This window comes from Trichoplusia ni, unplaced genomic scaffold (assembly GCF_003590095.1).
Source record: "Trichoplusia ni isolate ovarian cell line Hi5 unplaced genomic scaffold, tn1 tig00003702, whole genome shotgun sequence".
Lineage (NCBI taxonomy): Eukaryota > Metazoa > Arthropoda > Insecta > Lepidoptera > Noctuidae > Trichoplusia > Trichoplusia ni.
Window position 1 is genome coordinate 102,699 of NW_020800438.1, and position 21,699 is coordinate 124,397.

General features: G+C 35.0%; 1 protein-coding gene across 2 annotated transcripts in view; it reads left to right on the forward strand.

Annotated features, from left to right (window-relative positions):
• The window catches only part of LOC113508048 (protein tramtrack, beta isoform-like), a 139,256-nt gene that overhangs the window by 89,494 nt on the left and 28,063 nt on the right, over positions 1-21,699 (forward strand). The window contains exon 5 of one of the 2 annotated variants that reach the window (XM_026891006.1): positions 1,376-2,799. The exons of the other annotated variant lie outside the window; for it this stretch is intronic. Coding sequence (XP_026746807.1) covers positions 1,376-1,836 — 461 coding nt within the window. The 3' untranslated portion in view covers positions 1,837-2,799. Of the gene's footprint in view, positions 1-1,375; positions 2,800-21,699 lie in introns of those variants that run through there. 2 annotated transcript variants of the gene reach the window in all.

Here is a 21,699-nt window from a genome sequence, read left to right on the forward strand (position 1 = left end):
GTTAAAATTTCTAATACATTTTTTGTTTTAGGTCCAAAAATTTTGTACACAAAGAGAGGTACACCGTTGCTTCAAATCAAAGGGTTCAGATACAATTGTAAAAGGCAACAAGGTGACAGAATGTACTGGAAGTGCAATAAGGCTCCGCAGGGGTGTAAGGTGTCGATAGTTACTTATCAGGATGTTATCGTGCTAGTGAAAAACGAACACACACACCCATAACTCTACATATAAAAAGTTACTGCTCACAGTGCTCTTCGTTGTTTGAAACATCCTTGTGAACAGCTGATGAGTTTGGTTAGTTTAGGCTTTTATATAATTGTGCAAATTCTACAAGCAGAAGCTAGTGTGAAGTAAGGGACATTGTTACCTATAGCCCAAGCCCCAGCAAGGAGTATTATCAGCTAACCTAATATATCCTGTTCTTTCTACGGTTTATTCCGTTTCTCGGTGTCATTTAATTTTATTGTTACGTTGTGCTTTACCGCCTGAAATTTACAAATAAACGTAATTATTTATTTTATTGTAAGTAGACGACGTCGAACTTAGACCCAATATCGGTATTATGTATTATGAAAGTTTTGTAAATACAATTATTTAGTTTTTTAATGTAGTGCGTAATTAAAGTATAAAAGATAAGTCAATTGTTTTATTTTAATTTTAAATATTTCATAATATTTTTTAAATAAAAATAAAAAACTACATAAATATATTTTTTTAGTAACCATTGCTTGGCCTTAGTCTGGATTGGTTTTTAATATCTACTGACGCAATAGCAGCTTAGATTAATAAAAATATAATAAGTACCTATGTTTCATATATTACTGAAACAATAACACAATTCATTCATCATCATTGGCCTAGCCTTTTCCCAACTATGTTGGGGTCGGCTACCAGTTCAACCGGTTTCAGCTGAGTACCAGTGTTTTACAAGGAGCGACTGCCTATCTGACCTCCTCAACCCAGTTACCTGAGCAATATACTATATACGATACTCCTTGGTTAGACTGGTTGTCAGACTTTTCAAGCTTCTGGCTAGCTGTAACGACTGTTAAAGATGTTGGAATAACAGCCGGGACCCACAATTAAACGTGCCTTCCGTAACACGGAGGAACTCGTCAGGACAAATATGGGGTCCCATCTACGGACCAACCGCGTCAAGTGTAGCTTAACCTGTGATCGAATCACTTATGCGATTGTAGCTTAGTCACGAGCTACAACAATAACACAATTAGAAACACTTAAACAGTATAAATTGTACTTAATAAACTGCAGAGGAAATATTAGTATTGGGGTATACATTTTTATTATCTACTTACTTAATTTTAGCAGTATAAAATGTATTCACGATTTTACTTACCATTGTTTGTTTCAGACTGTACAGCCGAGACAGCGTGGTCTGGCTCTCTGACTTTGTCGAATTACGGCTCGGTAAGCATCATAAATTGCTGCATCAAAATACCCAACAATAAAAACGCAAGTCAATTAAACTTATCCCAATGGCCAAAAAAATTGCGGATGTTTACCACCAACAGACTTTCATTTGAGAAAATGGTATTTCAAGTACCGCGAATTGATGCGACCACGGTAGTATTTGTGATAGAAGACGCGTCACTACCTCAACTTTCAAAATGTTTGACGGAAGATAAAGTAGGGTTTGTTATGATTCCTTCATCGACAAGCAGCTTGAGCCACAACATTTTAATACTCAGGAACTCAAAGCTGAGACATCAGCTCAGGGGCATCATACCCAAAGACCAGGTCAAGATTGTTAACGTAGTGCGTGAATTTCTTAAGAAAGAAATCTGTCAGTATTTTCATACGTCTGTCTCTTAATAAAATTAAGATTCATTAGTAAAGGAATCGGTAAACATTAAATAATTACAGGCGTGTAAAAAATCTAGAGACACATAATGGCAATTTAACATTGACTTGCCATATACTCAAACCGCAATATTTTCTTCATTGCCGCTGCCAGTTTTACACTTGTTTGTTTAATTAATTTAAAGTCTGTTATTACATTAAAACGTGGATTGAACGTGGGTGAATTAGCTGAAGAGTTGTTCTTGATACTCTATTTAATTCATATTCTTATTGCGAGTCGACGATTTGTTATAAAGGTGTAGTGCAATTGCTATATGCGAATTGTATTTTTGCCATGGCATAACCATTTTATTTTCCAGATACAATTAGAAAACTTTGTTTATTTGATTCAGATTATTTTGAGGTCGGTCTTTGTTCAGGTGATTAAATTTAATGATAATAAACCTACATGCTGTGTAATTAAATAAACATGACGGTTTATTTTTACCTACGAGCTAATGGTCAACAAGACTGGAAAGAGATCAGGTAAGGTATCATAGTTGTCCAACAAATGTAAATAATTTCAACATTATAAACGTTAGATTGTTCATCTCTTTTCTCCCATAGAGTAGAGGTGGATAGCGCCTCGTAGTGGCCCCATCACATTTAGATGTCTTCATATAAGCATTGCGTTTCTTAATTTTATAATCCAAAGAGATACATCTCATCAATCAAGATTTTTGTAGGTCATAGGTCGTAAAAAATAGTTTAGTAGATGAGATTATGTTTATGTATCGCACTAGTGTTTAGGCCCACATTACTGAATAATGTTCTTTGATAAGTCAACTTAGTAAATGTAATAGAATGTCTATGTAATCAATAGTTAACCAAAGCTACCAATTATATTAATCTGGTATTAAACACTTGCTATTCCATTATCAATGTATCCATGTAAGCTGTTAGAAAAATAAAGTAGTTCTTTTATTTTTATCTTAAGAACTACATGTGTTTTATTTCACTATCCCGAAGGTTGGAAAGCCTGCCGAAGTTGTCCCTAGAATTTGATACATAGCTTCTTTTACAGCGATTTTCTTAAAAACGAAAAGCGGTAAGCCCTTGTTGCTAATTGATGGTTGTAAGTACAATATGAAGCACGAGTTGTTCAGAGGGCAGGTGTACTGGCGCTGCAACGAGGCGTGGCGCGGCTGCCGCGTGTCTGTCACCACCAGTGGCTCGGAGATAATACAAGTGAAAAATACACATACTCATACCTGAATATGTTGGCATTTTTGAGGAACTGGCGACGTATTTATGTTAGGAATTGTTTCTATTTACATTATTTATAAATAAATGCTTTAGTAGAATAACAGTCAAAACTTACAAACAATTATACCACTGGGTATAAATCTTTCATTAGATTAGTTTAGGTAAGTTAAAATTTGACTAGGTTAGAATGTAAATTAGGTAAACACAAGTATCTGAAAATGAAAACTATAAATACATACCTAAAAGTTGCAAGTTCAAAAAAATTTATGTTCATCGATAAGTAAGAGAATCGACTGAGAAACCTCTATCGACGTATAATTACATTATTTACTCTTTTGGATGACATGTTGTCTTTCTCATTGTTGAGAATGAGAATGGAATTGAATGTAGAGGCACGTAGTATTGTGTCGCAGTTTTATGTCGTTCTCGAATAAATGTTACTGTTATAAAAATAGGTCTTAAAATAAGCTGTCAATAACATGGGCCTGAATAAACTTCGAATAAACTTGTTTTCTCAAAATCGTTTCGTTAATCTACCCTCTTGTGATCCAATCCAAACATGTATTTCAGACTTTGCAACGTCGCGGCGTCGTCGCTTTTGATTACTCACATTGTACGCCAGCAATCTCAGTTCATCAGCAGATAAATATCATAATTCTAGTCGACGTCCTGCAGTTTCAATTTCAAATTAAAATTTGGCTGTTTGATAAACTTCATAATAGAAAACACGTACGGTAACTGGTACATGCTGAAATTATTACACAGGAAGGTATACATATGTATATATTACAGTCTAAAAGGTAAACTGTACATTATTGCACGTTTAAAACTTTTAGTAGTGTGTTTGGTCTTAAGAAATAATTGTACTGCATGTCTAATTTTCAAGTGACTAGATTACATATTTACAATTTACAAATGTACGGTATTTCTTTCCTTAGTGTTCTACGAGAACTGCTGCGGGAGAACGTACCTCTGGCACAAGGGTTTCTGGTACCGCAAGTTTAAGGAGTCAGGGAATACCATATGGTGGGTGTGCTACAAGAGATCCTCGCTCAAGTGCACCGCTTCCATCATCACCGACGATGGCGAACTAGTCAAGACTGTCCCACGGCACACACACGAGAAAAACTTATGGCAAAAAGCCTTTACAGGGCTGCTTAGCTAAGTCTAAATGTCATGTGTAGTTAGTACTAATGAATATGAAATAACCTCCGCTCAGCGAGTCAGGATGGTGAATAATGCTAGTTCCTTTTCTGTTTTATGTATACCTTTATTCTGTAGTAAGACATTACTTGTTATTATTGGTTGCATTGTTGCTATGAATTGATTTATATTAGGTATGTATGTTTTGTTGAAAATATTGAAGTAAGTTATAGGCATTTTGTTTTATAAAAAATAAATTTTACTGGATTTGCATAATTTCAAAATTACTTTGCCGAGTCGCAATCGATTACCTCTATTGTTTTTTATTATTGTTTTCATTTATGCTGTTGTCATGTCAATGGAATTGTAATATCTGGCGTACTTACTTATAAAAGTATTCATTATATTTACGTCTTATTTTTTAATCACTTGCAATCTGTAAGTTTTTATTAATGTAGACGAATGTACAGTACTATATTTAAAACAAACGTATTAACAGTATAAAAACATTATGTAAATGCTATATAAAGATTGTAGCACTGTTTCTAGTTAAAATATAAAAGTACAGAAATACGTGTTTATTTAAGGTCTTAAACATTAGTTTAAGCCAATGACACGTACAATGAATTTAATCTTCACATATTTTATCTAAATATGATATTATTGTTAGTTGTTTTTTCCCTAGTAGGTAGCGTTTAATGTTTTGACTAATTGTTATAGTCATAGTCAATTGAAGTCGTTTTGGAGCGCGGCGCCATGTGTGGGTAACCTTGTAAATATTGTCTTCAGCTTTCGTTTGTTTGTTGAAGTCGAACAAACTGAAGCTCCAGAAATAAACCATCGCTATCAATGGCACGGACACATAGCGCCGCGCTCACAGAAAAGTGAACTATATAACTATTTGTATATTTTTGAAAGTGAGTTTGTGCAATACGGTATAGGAGGCACTAGCCTGATTTTACTTGAATAGATAGTGGTGCATGAGTGAAGTTTTTTTTTGTAGTTAGTCTAAAGAGGCTCTATTGCTGTATTGTTAAGGCTGATTTCACAGTTGTAAGGAAGACGAACAGATCAGCTTTGGGTTGACCCCGTACATTGTTGACTGTTCTCCGTGTGCACAGAGTGTCATTCATTCAGAGCACTGCAGGTGCTACCCATATACGGTCGGCCCGTACCGGTTACGCGGGTAGCAGTGAAACCAGCCGATGTGTTAGTTTTCAATGTATAAATGTTTTCAAGAGTGATTTTTTTTAAATCAATAATACCCTAGTTGTAGATAAAAATATTCTGTCTATCCCAATGTAGCTTCATGTGTACATAAAGCTCATGTGTTTAGACCGGGTGAGAAATAAAGTTTAAGTTGTGATAGATTGCTGCGATGAAACATCGATGTTGGTGGTTTATGCTGTGCAGCTTCGCAATGTATTGCAACTTACACGACATTTCTCGATTTGTTTAAATATGTCTTTGGTACCGGGGCATTTTAGAGGTCCCGAACAACATTGAATTGTAAATTCAATATTCAGTGCATTCTAGTATGAATTGTTTATAAATAACCGTGTTTATTAAAATAAATTGTATTTATAGGTATAAACTACCAACAAATAGTCAAATATAGTGTAAATAAATGTTTGGTATTTAAATATTGTTTTAATGAAATTATTTATTTTCTTGTCGAGCATGAGGTTCCGGGTTCGAATCTCGGATCATCTCAAAACATTCAGTGAAATACATATTTAGTGCGAGACCGGATGATGGATGATGAATTTTGGAAAATGATGAAGATTATAATTTAGGTAATATTATGACTTGGTAATAACGCCACAAAACATTTCATTACATTATATTTTTACATTTATTTTATCACAATCAAATCATTAAACGAATATTCTTTTACAGATATCACGTATGTCGTAGAGAACGGGCGGACATATCTTTATTGTGACGGTTATCGGTACAGAAGGAACAATAGTTCAGGCCTTAAAGTGTGGTGGATCTGCAGCCAGAGGCACGCCAAGACCTGTTCAGGGTCTGTCGTCACCTTCGCAGGACAGCTCCACAAGAAATGTGGTCACACGCATTGAGCAGGCCTCAACGTTTAAATTGCTTTACAAATGTGTAACTGAGAAACTATGGCAATTGTTTTTGTAGGAACAAAGAATATATAATTTAGTATCTACAGGTCAAAATAGATGTCGTCCGTGATACTGAACTATTATTGTTAGCTCAAATTAGTGTTAATTATTCGATTTGGTGTTTGTTCTTAGCCAAGATGGATTATAATTAATGTATAGGAGTTTGTGACTTACAAGGTGCTGAGGTAAAAAATTGTGGTATTCCACAATCATGGCTAAACTAAACGCCCCGAAAACACCATGCATAATGGCCTAACTTTAGCGTACGTGCGGTCAAGGGATGCCAACAACAAGAGGAATTATTTCATATTTCTTCACTTATGACATTAATATTATTCATCATGTGAATGTGAAGTGTATTTATTTAAATGTTGGAAATTGTTATCTCGAGTTGTGACTACGCGGCTATGATTTGAAATTCTGAAAGCGGATAGCCGAGAGGTTGGGGTCACCACGCCACTGCACGACGTGTCTTGGTTTCCCGGATCCCCGCTTGGATAAAGCGTTTGTGCGATCCACATTTTTTTTGAGTCTGGGTGTCTTTTAGCAAGTTACTTAAATATTTGTAAAACCCCGCGGCCAAGGGCTTAATTCCTTAGGAAGTTGTAGATAAAAAAAATATTCTGTATTTTATTGATCGCCACGCTTAACTCTCGATTTTTTTTTGTACACTATAACGCCGTCCCATACCCAGTACTGAAATACGCTTAGTAAACCGTTATAGCATTATGTTGTTATGTTAAATAAACGTTGTTTTTGTATTCATCAAATGTCAATTATTCGACATAATACTGTGTTTAGTATAGGTTATACTTGTTGATTAAAGTTAAAATGAAAAAGTCTATTTTTTACAAGTATTATCAGACCTTTAGTGTATTACTTAGAGGTAAGTTACTTTAACAAGCATCTGAAATTTGACACAATATATACATATTGCAGAAGCGTGTATTTAATGCACAGGCCAACCTCGCCACCTTTCTGTTTAAGACTGCTTGAACGAGTTCAACACAAACTTTTTAGTCCTTTTCGAAAACAAAACATGACTTAAAGTACTATTAAAATGAATTTAACCTAGATATTTTATATTTCACGCAGTACGAGACACGGTTCTGCAGAGCTGTGGTGACTCCGTGTTCCTGTGGTTCCACGGCTACCGGTACACGAAGAGCAAGACCTGTGGGGAGCGGGTGTGGTGGGTGTGCAGCCGGCGCCGCTCGCTGCGCTGCCCCGCTACCATCGTCACGTTCGACGGCCAGCCCATCGAGATCAGCGTCAAGAAACACACGCATAAGAACTACTAGTCGTCTAGATCACGTCAACATAAATATCCACCTATGTTGACGTGACACGAACATAAAAGAGAATACTCATTTTTTTAATGTCGTTCAATTGGAGGATGGTTATGATTTAACATGCTTAAAAGAATATCGAACTATCGTCAAAGTCGTGCAGATCGATACTCTGAGTATTTTTAAAGTATTGGTATTAATCTGATCTTTTTCGTCGCATTTAGGTTACACATATAAGTAATATTACACATGTCAATTTTTGTGTGGGTACAACGAATCGCTCCAAAAAACTTAGTACAAAACAGATAAATTATTTTATAAAATACCATATTGAATTAAATACGTATCTTGTTAAGCATTTGCTACTTAAATTGCAGAGTTTTTATCTAATAAAGATATATTAATAAGTACCTACGCAATCAGACATTGCTGACCATTTTGCTACCACCGGACTTTACTACTCCTTTACTACAATTTTTTTTTAACTTAGCACCGTCTAAACACGAATTTCAATATCACACCAAGAATTTTTTGTACGTTTATCAACGTAACACGTAAAGGTGGTAATTATAATATCGCTACCAACTCTGGGTACATTGATATTAAATAATTGTGAATGTGTTCAAGTTTAAGCTTTATACGTAAACTAGCTGTTGCCCGCGACTTCGTCCCCGTGGGTAGAAGATATAAGTTATGATTTATACCTGCCCTGTTTTTTTCACATTTTCCATTGTATCTTCGCTCCTATTAGTCGCAGCGTGATGGTTTATAGCCTAAAGCCTTCCTCGATTAATGGTCTATTCAACACAAAAAGAATTTTTCAATTTGGACCAGTAGTTCCTGAGATTAGCGCGTTCAAACAAACAAACAAACAAACTCTCCAGCTTTATATATTAGTATAGATTACTAAAATAAAATTGTGACGCTAATGAATTTTGTTTTTGCATTTTGTGTGTTGTCTAGGCTAATACTTAACCTTGTTGAATCGTGTGTCATAATAATTAAGTATTAAAATTATTGAATTGAATTTTTACTACCGTATGAGATAAAATGTTCGACGACTTGTTCCTTTTTGTGGCGTTATAATTATTAATTGCGTGTTTTTGTTTTAAATTAATAAATCGGTTTGTTTGACTACTTTAGGGTTATAACGCTAAACAGAAAGCATTATCATAAGAGTATAAAAAATATTTTTTTAAGTGACCTTTCTCAATACCTGATTGTAACTCCTTTTAGTATTCAGTTGATATTATTGTTTGCATTTAATCGTTTAGTTTTATACCTATTCGTATTAAATCCACAGATTAGCATTGATAAGTTTTGAATAAATTTCAACGTCTAAACTAGTCAGAGTATCAAAATTATTGTAAGAGTGAATATTGTTATCATCTAATCACTAATAAATTTTAACGTTTCACAGTTATTGATATTGTTGTGTGTTGTTGAACTATTAAAAATAACTAATTTATTACAATCTTGTTTTATTTTCCAAGTATTTGAGTACTTAGTTTATGTGAAACAGTTAATTAGTTAGATGGATCTGGTATAAGTAGATTGCAATGGATGAAATATAGCCTGATGTTGTCCTGAGGGCGTATCACCACCTTTCAAATTAATTGCAATTGTAAAAGAGAGACACCGTTCTACGCTGTTTATTTTGCTATCCCGCTTTTACGACTACTACAGAATTTCATGAAGAGGTGTAGACCCCCAATAAGGACCATTTGTTATGCTTGTACTGTGTCATTCCAGAACCGTATTTCGGGAGATCGATTCGAGGCAATCCCGTTGTCCTAGTCGGAAGCTTTCGGTTCATCAAGACGCGGATCAGTGGCCGGAAGATCTACTGGTGCTGCTCCAAGAAGAGGACCGGCAAGTGCACAGCAACACTCATGACCTGCGAAGGAGTTATCATCAAAACAGGCGGACTGCATAATCATCATGATTAATCTAATGATATAGTCGAATAAACTAGTGAGAGGGAGATAGCTCCACTAGTTGCAGAAACTAGTTTTCTTTTTGTTTCCCTTGGCTTCGGAAACAAAGGAAACTAGTTTTTATCTCCTGTTAGAGCTTTGTCAATTCGAAATGTTAGCGCAGATTTAATATGTTGATATAATTGTTTTGTTTGTACTTGATATGTGTTGTTGGGCTGTGGCCCATATTTCTTTCATGATTTTATTGTTTTTGTGTTATTTTCCCTGAAGTGAGGGAATTTAGTTATTTTTTCAAAACTGTTACTGTAGTAGTATAAGGATAAAGAATAAATTTGAAATTGTTAATTTTTTTGAAATTTATGTAAACTGTTCTGTCGTTAATTAAAAATGTTTGTACATTTTTTTAAACTGTCTGTGTTTCACTATAAATCAGTTACAAGTCACAACTTTCATATTTTACAATCTTGCATGTTATAAATATTTATTTTTAATTAAAAAACATATTTTTGATCAATACATTTTGCATACCAACTTCAAACAGGTAATGTTATTCTATAAGGCCGAATCCAAACTTTACAAAAAAAAAATAGCAGCTGTTCAACCGAGAAAGAAACCAAACTGTACGAGTGAAACTAAGTTGTCTAAGTTAATTAAAAGGAACCCACTTCACTTTCTACAGAGTTTCCGGAGCCCTATTTCACTCAGACTCGTTTCGGGAACCCGCTCATGCTGATCGGCAGCTATCGGTTCAACAAGCGGAGTGACAGCAAGGGGCCACACCTACGATGGGTGTGCAACAGGAAGGACAACAGGTGCAGAGCCACCGCGCAAACTGTCGACAACCTTATAGTCATGCTTAACAACACTCATAACCATTGATGACGTTGCCTTTAGTCCAACACACGGCAGGTAAAATGACAGATTTTATTGAATGAAATTCCTTCAGAGAATTTTAAATTTTATTTTTACAAATATATTGATTTTACATTGTTAATTTTTTGTTTACCTCCATATTTAATTATAAATGCGTAGAAAAGACAAATTATAATATATGACTATTGAAATTGCTAAATAACCTATTTTTTTTTATTGCATTTATGATTACTCTAACCCATTAAAAACACTGCAGCTTAAAACCCTGGCATCCTGTTTCATTTAATAATTCTTTCAAACAATAGTGAAAAATGATCCTAACGTTATCCATTACAATCGTATTATCATTCAAGTGAGAGTTAAATATTTTATTTGCCTAGCTTACAATACATCACAGCTAGTCAAAGACATATACCTAAAGAGGCCAAATACAAACACCAACCGAATCTATTCATTTGTTTTATAGTTTCAGATATGGATGCGGTATTTACAAAGTCCTGCCGTGGAATTCCAGTTATAGAGCTAGGCGGTTACAGATACAACAAACGATCGGACAGGCCTGGGCGTCGGGCGTCGTGGCGCTGCGTGAAGCGACGGAGACTGCACTGCCCAGCCCTTATTGTGACCTTGGACAATGACGTTGTTGAAATCAAAAACTGTCATAATCATTAAATAAGTCGATGTGTCAGAGATAAAATACTTTTTGGGTTATAAATACTGCGTTAGCAGTGTCAGAGTTGTAGGGTCCACGCAAGTGATTGTCAGTTCCATAGATAAGTAGGCATGGCAGGTTGGAGGAAGGGGGGGGGGTTTCGCCAGAACAAAATGCCCTCGACATATTAGGTTTCAGGTTTTCCTCACAGGCCTAGTTACGCACATACTTTATGGTAAAGTAGATCTTGCGTGCACACCATATTTGTATTGCTGGTTTGCAGACTGATGTCCAAATTACCTCGTAAACAAATTTTATAAAGTATTTGTTCCAAATTGAATTTATTTTGTTGATTTTTTGCTGGTATACGTTTTAAAGAATTAACGTTTTACGCCCTGAACTGATGAACTTTAATAAAATCATATTCTGACATTACTAATTTTGTTTTCTTCTCACTGTTTTTTTTCTTATTGAAGTGCCTTGCCTTTGATATTTTTTGATATATTTCAGAAGCTGCACTGTCACGTACTTCACAATGAAAGTCATATATAATGACTATATAATTCACTTGAAATAGAGTTTGGGGTGATAAAACCCACGGGGTTGGCAAGAAATATTGTGGCTACAAAATGACTACAGTTACTCATGACTCTATGATCCTGAGACTAAAAGGAGAACATATTAATCACAGTACGTAAAGTCGTTCAACCACCCTTCACAATACCTAGGTAAGTATGGCGTCTCAAAAATAATTATTAAACGAATATGGCCGACTGAGAAAGTAAATACCTTAAAGTTTTAATAAAATAATATAACCGTATATAATCTGTATAGGAGATGCAATACACTCTCGCTTTTACTAAGGTAACAATCCTACTTTTATATGGAATTGTTATGACTTGGGTTCAGTAGTCTAATACTAAGTTCATATTAATACTATAAACATAAGTTCATAATAATAACAAATATTTTTATAGTAACCATCGTGAGAATTTATCGGGATCGTCCGACTAGTTTCGGTCCCGATTTCCTGATAAATACGCGTGAGTAAACTGTTGCATCATTTAATAAAATATTGCTTTTTTATGACACGTTTGGTTGTTCGAGTGCATATATTAAAGGTCAATCAATATCAGAAACATCGTGTGGGTTGTGAGAGATTTTTGGTGATGATATTATACTGGGTTTGATACTAGAGTTACGCGGTTTCTCAATGTATTTCACTTTGTATCTTTATAATTTTGACAAAATGATCGTTCGTAATTGAGGGTTTATCGGGGCGTTCCTAAGTAGACAACTAATACTGATTGTATTGTTGCAGCAGCCGTCTTTGTACCAAGTGGGGCAGGGAAGGAAAACCTTGTTTTGTATAATAAACGATATTACAGGAACAAAGTATGTGGCGATATGGCTTACTGGGTATGTCGCAGAAAGAAATACGGCTGCAAAGCTACTGTGCAAACTCTTCGCAATAACATTGTTGGAATCAAAGGGACACATACTTGTGATAGCAGTAATTAGATTACACCATGAGACGATTATGGAACTTTGATAAAACAACGTTTGAAAAAACGTTCAAATGCAACGGCTACCTGATTCGGCTGACAGTGTGATTTGAATGTTAGATATTTAATTCAGTATTTTTTAGAAATAAATTGCAAATATAAATATTTATATTCTTTTTAGTAATTTTGGATTTACATCGGTTCGTATACCTCTTTAACCCCCGGAGCGTCCCGTACAATTTGGAATGTTCAGTGGTTAGAGTGTACCTATACTTTCTGGAACACTCATAGATAATCGATAACGGCACTTCTCCTGTTTTCGAATAGTGCACCCAGCAAAATGAAGATGCAATTGTTTTTATCCAACAACGAAATTAATTTCAATCAATTACTGAAAATTAATAATTAAAAAAATAGCATATTAAGTAATTTTGTCCAAAGTACTTTTTGCTTTACAAAGATATTTCCATTCCAGCACGAATGTACGCTTTTTTATTCTAGATGGAGTTCAATTTGTTGAAAGCCGTCGAGGGGGGCAGCTGCTTGTGTACCAGGGTAACAGCTACACCAGGAACAAGGTTTTCGGGAAGAGGCAGTACTGGGTGTGTAGAGGCAGGGCTAGCGGCTGCAGAGTCACCGTGCTCATGTACGAGAGCACTGTGGTCAAAGTTAGAGGAGAGCATAATCATGCGAACAATGAGTATGCTCTCAGTTTTGTTAACACTAATGATATGTAAATTCTGAGTAACATTTTTCTTGTGGTATAGTCGAAATTAACTGTTGAAAGGAGTTTACTTCAGAACTGATTGTTTCGGTTGTTCTGGACTGGCTGGTACTTCGGTTCAAATACTTTTGAATCACTTCCACTCCAAACAATTCTGAAGCGAATTTTGTTCATTAGCGTTGAATTTCTCAAATTCAAAATTCTCAAAATATTGATCAGTAGCTTTTGCTGTATAATGTTGTGCAGTCAACAGCAAAAGTGGTTTTTCGATTTATTCAATTACATTTATGAAATATATTAAGCCTCAGGCACTTATTATAACTACCATATAAACTTATTACTATTTCTATTAAAGAAAAAGAAAACGATTTTCTAGTTAATTAGACGACCAATCTAAGTGGTTCTTTGCATATCTGAAAATATGTATAAGGTATGTAATATATAGATACCGTTCTATTAAGTACATGCTTACCTAAGTTAATCTGGTGTAAGTTGTTAAGAGATGTAAAATATAGTGTAAATAAATAATAATTACGTACAATATTTGTTGTTCATTTTGAGACTAAAAATAAATATCGTTGTGTTGAAATTTTGTTTGTTTTATATTCAACAAAGTGATAGAGCATCTAAACAGTTTTAAGCGGAATATGATCAGATATACCCGTATACCCCTTATTTCTGACACCTGGTGGACCAAAGGGAAAGGTTTTTTACCGGAAGGAACTAGCTCCGTAGAGACGAACACTGGAGCAAACTCGAGTGAGTAATAATAACACCTTGGTATTTGGTTACATTTCAGTCGCTGTTTTCGAAACAAGCAAACAAGGTAAACCAGTTATCCTAGTAGGCGGGCACCGGTATAACATGCGAAGTGACCGGCGAGGCAGCCGGGCTGTCTGGCGCTGCGTCAAGAGGACCTACAACTGCCCAGCACAAGTCGTCACTGTAGATAATGCTGTTGTAAGAATAAGAAATTATCACAACCACCAATAATATAATAGTTTATACTCATAAAGACAAGAAATTATCACCGTCTCTTTGTTTTTTAATTGCTTCCCTTCACGACTTTTTGTTTAATAAAAACAGCGGTAGTTAATCAAAAGATTAACAAATTTAAGAACATAGAACACTTTTAAGAAGCCAAAATCTAATATTTTAGGGAAAAATAGGATTTTAGTCCTCAAAGTGACTTGATAAGTATTCGTACCCTTATTTGTCCAAACAATCTAATATCCATATTTGATTTGCAGCGTTTTTTGGGGTAACGACTTATGGGAAACGTTGTTTATACATCAAAAACTACAAGTATACCGTGCATCAGAATGAGGGTATCAAGACCAGGTGGCGGTGTATTAGGAAGACTACTGGCTGTCCAGCCTTCGTGATGACCATCAACAATATTATACTTAGGAAACGAGACGATCATAACCATTAGGTCACTATCTAGTGCTTCGTGACGAAACGCCGCCCAGGAATCAAATAGTTGTTATCTAGTTAGCATATAAACTTGACGTGATCCCTGCCAGAGATTATGTAAGAGCCCCAAATAGCGAGCGCTTGCCACCAAAAACCTAAGTACGTAATAGTATGTCAATAGGGATGATGACTGCGTATAAAATGAAAAACTCCTAATGAGTCCCTCAGTTAGATAATTGAAAAGTATTAGACAGGTATTTTTCCTTTTTCAGAAAAACTAAAAGTGACAAAGATTATCTGCTTTAAAGTTTACGGGAGGGAGCTTGTGACGTAACGATATGGTAAATTTTTTACTCAATTGCGACGTCACGCGTAAGTCTCATTCATTGTAATTTGGTCAATTTATGTTTTCCTGATAAATTAAAAAAATACGTATCCATTATTGTAAAATAAAATATAAGATGGAAACTGGAAAAAAAAATCGTCATCATCCCTATTGTGGAAGAGAGACGTCGCTCTATACTGTGTAATGCGCTGTCATGCTTCGACATTGACGGCAGGATCCAAATGATGAAAACGCACATTATATTTAAAACGCAATTTTCTGAACCTTTTAAATAACGGTACGTGGAAAGTCTTAATAAGTGATATGTAAATATGTGATACTTTTTATAATTTACAGTCGACGTATAAATATTAGGTACTTAATCAATGAATTGTGACCGAGTTCAGATAACTTATGTATTATAGGATTTAACGGGTATTTGAATTATTTGTTAGGTTTTTAAATACATGTTTTTCCATGAACTTCATTAGTAGTTAATTTTTAAATGAACCTTACTATTTATATTTTTAATGTAATATCATTAAAAATATAAATAGTAACGTTATTGACTGAAACTATTTTGTTAGCATGAATATGTACCTAGCTGATGTTGTAGTTACCATTTTTTTCTTGAACATTGGTGTTATATATAATTTTTGTTGATTTGAAACACGATTGAAAGCCCTACTTTTATTTAGTTATTGATGTTGTATTATTTATAAAGTTTGAAAGTGAAGTGCAATATGGCGGACACTAAATTGCATTAGTGAGTTCGAGTCAATAAAAAGTTATGGAATTTAAGTTTTTTTTGTTTTACTCCTAGTTATTCATTTAAAAAAAAGCTTTTGGTTGAAAAAAAATCATCAATTTTGGTAAAGCCAAAAGGAATAACTTAACAACAACGTCCATAAACATTTTGTCGGTTTTTCATTAACATTTTATTTATTACAGAATTCATTGTGAAGACAAACAGAGGATGTTTCCTTATGGCCTACGACCACAAGTTCCACAAGAAAAGGGAAAGAGGCAGCAGAGTCGATTGGAGCTGTTCCCGACGGAAGGCAACAGGCTGCAGGGCAGTGGTCACCACACACGACCATGTTATCATCAAGAGAACCAATATACACAATCACCGATAGCGTATTTTTTAATAAGACTGTAATTACAAATGGTGGGAGTTGATCCGTACAAGCGCAAACTTCGATTGATCTCTCTAATTTTTTGAAATGTGTGAGACAAGCAGTTCCACCCGCATTAAACTCTTGTAAATTCAAACTCGAACTAATATAAAATGCGTAACAAATTATATCATGATTGAATTGTGTTTTAATGTGTTGTAAGTGTTTGGGACTATCATGACCTGACGGATGATATAGTTTTGATAAAATAAAATGGATAGCCTTATATAACCAATAGACCTACCATCACCCCTTAAAATAACATTTTTCCGGTTGTGGAAGAGAGATATCACTCTACACCAAATGCTTCGTCACACTTCCACTATATGTATTAATATTAAAGAGATAAGTATCTGATTTTATTATAAGCATGCTGTTTTCCACGACTGCGATTATATAACGTTAAGAGGTGGCGGTATTCCCTCGTGGTTGTTTTATGTTACCTAATAATGTGACAAACGAGACAAGCTTTATTAATATAATAAAGGTATTTAACTTAAGTCTTACGGTTAATTGTTTTCAACTTTTTTACCATTTTTTAACGTGATCAAGACGTAACTCGTGTACAAATGTAGAGAATAGAGATCTCCGGCTTCGTTTTTCATTCAATTATGAACGAAATTTGTACAAAACCTAATAGTTAACAAGTTTTTGTATACTTTGACTTTATTATATTGAATCGATCTGACTAAAACGCAATATAAATATATTTTAATAAATCTTGATAAACATGAACTCCGTTTATTATTGTGGCATGTGAACCACCTATATTCCTCGTTAATACAACTTGCATGTTAACCATTCAGCACTATTATATAGCTAGATTAAGAACGAGCTTAGAACTGCACTACGTAAGAATTATTATTATTTTTTCTATTAGTTATTTTACTAAGCTCTTCATATTCTAACAACTTGCTTTTAATTTCAGAGCAAAGTCAACGCGACGTTCAGAACGGTCCAGGAGCAGGGGACAGGCTGGTGCTCGGGCAGTATCCTCGTGTCCCCTATTACAGAGTCAGTGAGGTGAATGGCACAAGCACGTGGCGGTGCTGCACGCCGGGCTGTACGGCCTCCGTCGTCTTAGCCCTTGGTGTACCCCCCGCGTACCAAGGCGAACACAATCATTCTATGTAAATGAATATAGAACGACGCTTCTATATAGTTCGTCAGACGGAAATTAAAAATATTTCTCGCGTGTTTAAAACACCTAAAACAAACTACTACCTGACGAACATTAAAAATCAAAATTGTCGGCATCCCTATAGGTGGGGTTAATTAACTTAGCTTTGAGCTCATAAATCAGGACTGTTGCTATCCAAGAAACCACACCGTACACGAATAGAATAGAAGAGGCACTCAGAAATAATTAATTTCTCAAACTAAGAAAATGAAGCTGCTAATACTGCTACTCGTATAGGAACAAACCATAACCAAGTGTGATTCATTGGTATGGTTAAAGCCCTTCTTTGCCCATTGCTCGAGCTCTTGGTCAAATGTCCTGCTTTATGATTTGATAGTAAGTTTATTGAGAAGGAAAAATTGGAGAGGAATCGATTAATCGATTAAAGTAATCATGGAATGCAAAAATCATGTAAGCATTACTCGATTTCAGTAGTAATATTATAACCAAAGATTTTCATCGTTGTCAAAGTAGCATTTAGACTATTTATTGAAGTCTACTATTTATCCGAAATTAGTGTAGAGGGAGTTGTCAATGTTAAATGTAATGATCTCATAATCGTATTAACTTATTAATTATTCCTTATTGATAATTGATACTTTATTATAAGCTTTCGAAGGACTGTGTTGGGCTGTGCATTGTGCTTACTTACTTTTCCTATTGTCGCGCTTCGACAATTTCAAAAGTAAGTTCGCTGGGAAGACAAGAAGAGGGAAGGAGGAGTTGAGATTGATTATTATAGAATAATCTTAAAAATTTCATAAAATGTAGTTTTCAGTGTATTATGTACTAGTAGTATGCGATACGAAGGGCTGTAATGGAAGTGATCTCATTTATTCTTTGCTATTATTAATATTTAAGATTTGTCTAAAGATCTCCAATGATAAGTAGGTATGTGTTGTAGAATAAAAATCCTGCTCGTAGATGTGGGACTCTGAATGATTTCAGAAGGACGTACGTGCCTACTTTCCTAGGGTTCAACGTTAATGAGGAGGTTATTAATAACTCTTTGTCTTAATATCCGTGAATTATATTATTATCTCATCTTATCCAGTAATTGTATTCATTCATCTTTTAATAATATACTATTCTAGTCAGTAGAATTAATCGGAAAAAAATGACGAAAGAAGGTCGAACACTTTTAGACTTATTATTAAATGATGTAACGGTTTACTCACGCGTATTTATCGGGGTAGCCCGACTAGTTTCGGACCCAACCGGAGTCCTTAATCATGAGCAGACGCAGCATCCTGGGAGGCGCGATCCCGAGCTACCCCGATAAATACGCGTGAGTAAACTGTTACATCATTTAATAATGAATCATTCTCACGACAGTTACTATCAAAATACTTTTAGACTTAGTCTATAATGTGTATTCAAATAAATGTTAGAATACAGGAATACTCAATTATAACGTAGTGAGTACATTTTTGTCGTATTAGTGGCGTAGAGCCAATAAAGTACTGTAATACGTAGTGCGAGTCTTATAAAGAATAAAAATGTAGTATCATACTGTGTAATCCAAGTTCTAATAAAGGAAATTAGTAGAATCACATCGGTCTTTAGTTAAGTATTAATCCTGCTTATCGTTTTCATTTACCTTTTGATTTCTTTATTTTTTACGTACATCATAGTTCTGAGTAGAAATAAAAAGTATGTAGGTACACTAGATGATTGTACTGTACTCTGTGACTGTATGCGCCTTTTGGGACTGTGTGGTCTGTGTTCTAGTAGCCACTAGCCAGCTTAATGGTAATACAAGGCATCTCGTACATTACAGAAGACGCGACGTTCGTAACAAACTCACGAGGTAACGTGATGCTATTGTACCGCGGGCAGAAGTATTGCAGGGACCGCAATAAGAAGCACTCGCAAGTGGCTTGGAGGTGTAGCAAGAAGAAATCCAGATGTAGGGCCACAGTTACCACGCTAGACAAACATGTTGTTCAAGCTTACGATGTACATAATCATAAATAGACTGAAGCTTTATCTAGTCGTTAATTCGACAATAAAAGTTTTCATCAGCGGGCTTGCTTACTCTTAAAATAAGAATGTAGCTTTTGTGGATGCGAGACAGCGCTATATGGCCTGTAGCGGGGTCTGACCTGCACGGATAGCCGAGTGGGGTCAGCAAAACCACGCCAAACCGCACAATATAGAATGATACTGCGAGACTTACTGTGCGCGTTAAGCCGCTGGTACGATCTTCGCGGTGAGCATTTGTGTGATTTATTGCCGCACGCTTGTCTGAGTCTTTGTGCTTGTGACTTGAACGTTTCTGAAGCCCCCGCAACACAAATTTTCCTACTGCGAAAGACGTTTCTTAAAGTGAAGGAGAAAAAAGTGTATCTTTCAGGACTGCAATAGTCTTATTTTAAGAAGTAAGCCCTGTGAATACCGGTAAATAATGTTTTTTACTGTTAAGAAACAAAGACTGACTTTCAGGTGATTTGGTATGTATGTTTTTTTCGTAATCTATACAAGTTTCTTAAAAACTAACTTTCTTTAGCTCGCTAAGAGGTTAATTCAGCTAGTTTCTAACCTTTATTATTTTATACACAAAAAGTGTGATATTTTAGTTATTTTTGGTTGTTACCTTTTGTTGCTTGTTTATGTTGTTATAAGAAACGGTTTTTTTTTTGTTAAAACATAAGGTTTTATACGAAGTTTCGTACTTATCTTAATTCCCAAATATACCTAAGTATTTTTCTACGTGTTCGTTTTTTCATTTTTTCCTGATAAGTAAATTATCAATTCTTTGTATTTTCTGTAGTTTATGAACGAAATTTGTACAAAACCTAATAGTTAACAAGTTTTTGTATACTTTGACTTTATTATATTGAATCGATCTGACTAAAACGAAATATAAATATATTTTAATAAATCTTGATAAACATGAACTCCGTTTATTATTGTGGCATGTGAACCACCTATATTCCTCGTTAATACAACTTGCATGTTAACCATTCAGCACTATTATATAGCTAGATTAATAACGAGCTTAGAACTGCACTACGTAAGAATTATTATTATTTTTTCTATTAGTTATTTTACTAAGCTCTTCAAATTCTAACAACTTGCTTTTAATTTCAGAGCAGAGTCAACGCGACGTTCAGAACGGTCCAGGAGCAGGGGACAGGCTGGTGCTCGGGCAGTATCCTCGTGTCCCCTATTACAGAGTCAGTGAGGTGAATGGTACAAGCACGTGGCGGTGCTGCACGCCGGGTTGTACGGCCTCCGTCGTCTTAGCCCTTGGTGTACCCCCTGCGTACCAAGGCGAACACAATCATTCTATGTAAATGAATATAGAACGACGCTTCTATATAGTTCGTCAGACGGAAATTAAAAATATTTCTCGCGTGTTTAAAACACCTAAAACAAACTACTACCTGACGAACATTAAAAATCAAAATTGTCGGCATCCCTATAGGTGGGGTTAATTAACTTAGCTTTGAGCTCATAAATCAGGACTGTTGCTATGGAAGAAACCACACCGTACACGAATAGAATAGAAGAGGCACTCAGAAATAATTAATTTCTCAAACTAAGAAAATGAAGCTGCTAATACTGCTACTCGTATAGGAACAAACCATAACCAAGTGTGATTCATTGGTATGGTTAAAGCCCTTCTTTGCCCATTGCTCGAGCTCTTGGTCAAATGTCCTGCTTTATGATTTGATAGTAAGTTTATTGAGAAGGAAAAATTGGAGAGGAATCGATTAATCGATTAAAGTAATCATGGAATGCAAAAATCATGTAAGCATTACTCGATTTCAGTAGTAATATTATAACCAAAGATTTTCATCGTTGTCAAAGTAGCATTTAGACTATTTATTGAAGTCTACTATTTATCCGAAATTAGTGTAGAGGGAGTTGTCAATGTTAAATGTAATGATCTCATAATCGTATTAACTTATTAATTATTCCTTATTGATAATTGATACTTTATTATAAGCTTTCGAAGGACTGTGTTGGGCTGTGCATTGTGCTTACTTACTTTTCCTATTGTCGCGCTTCGACAATTTCAAAAGTAAGTTCGCTGGGAAGACAAGAAGAGGGAAGGAGGAGTTGAGATTGATTATTATAGAATAATCTTAAAAATTTCATAAAATGTAGTTTTCAGTGTATTATGTACTAGTAGTATGCGATACGAAGGGCTGTAATGGAAGTGATCTCATTTATTCTTTGCTATTATTAATATTTAAGATTTGTCTAAAGATCTCCAATGATAAGTAGGTATGTGTTGTAGAATAAAAATCCTGCTCGTAGATGT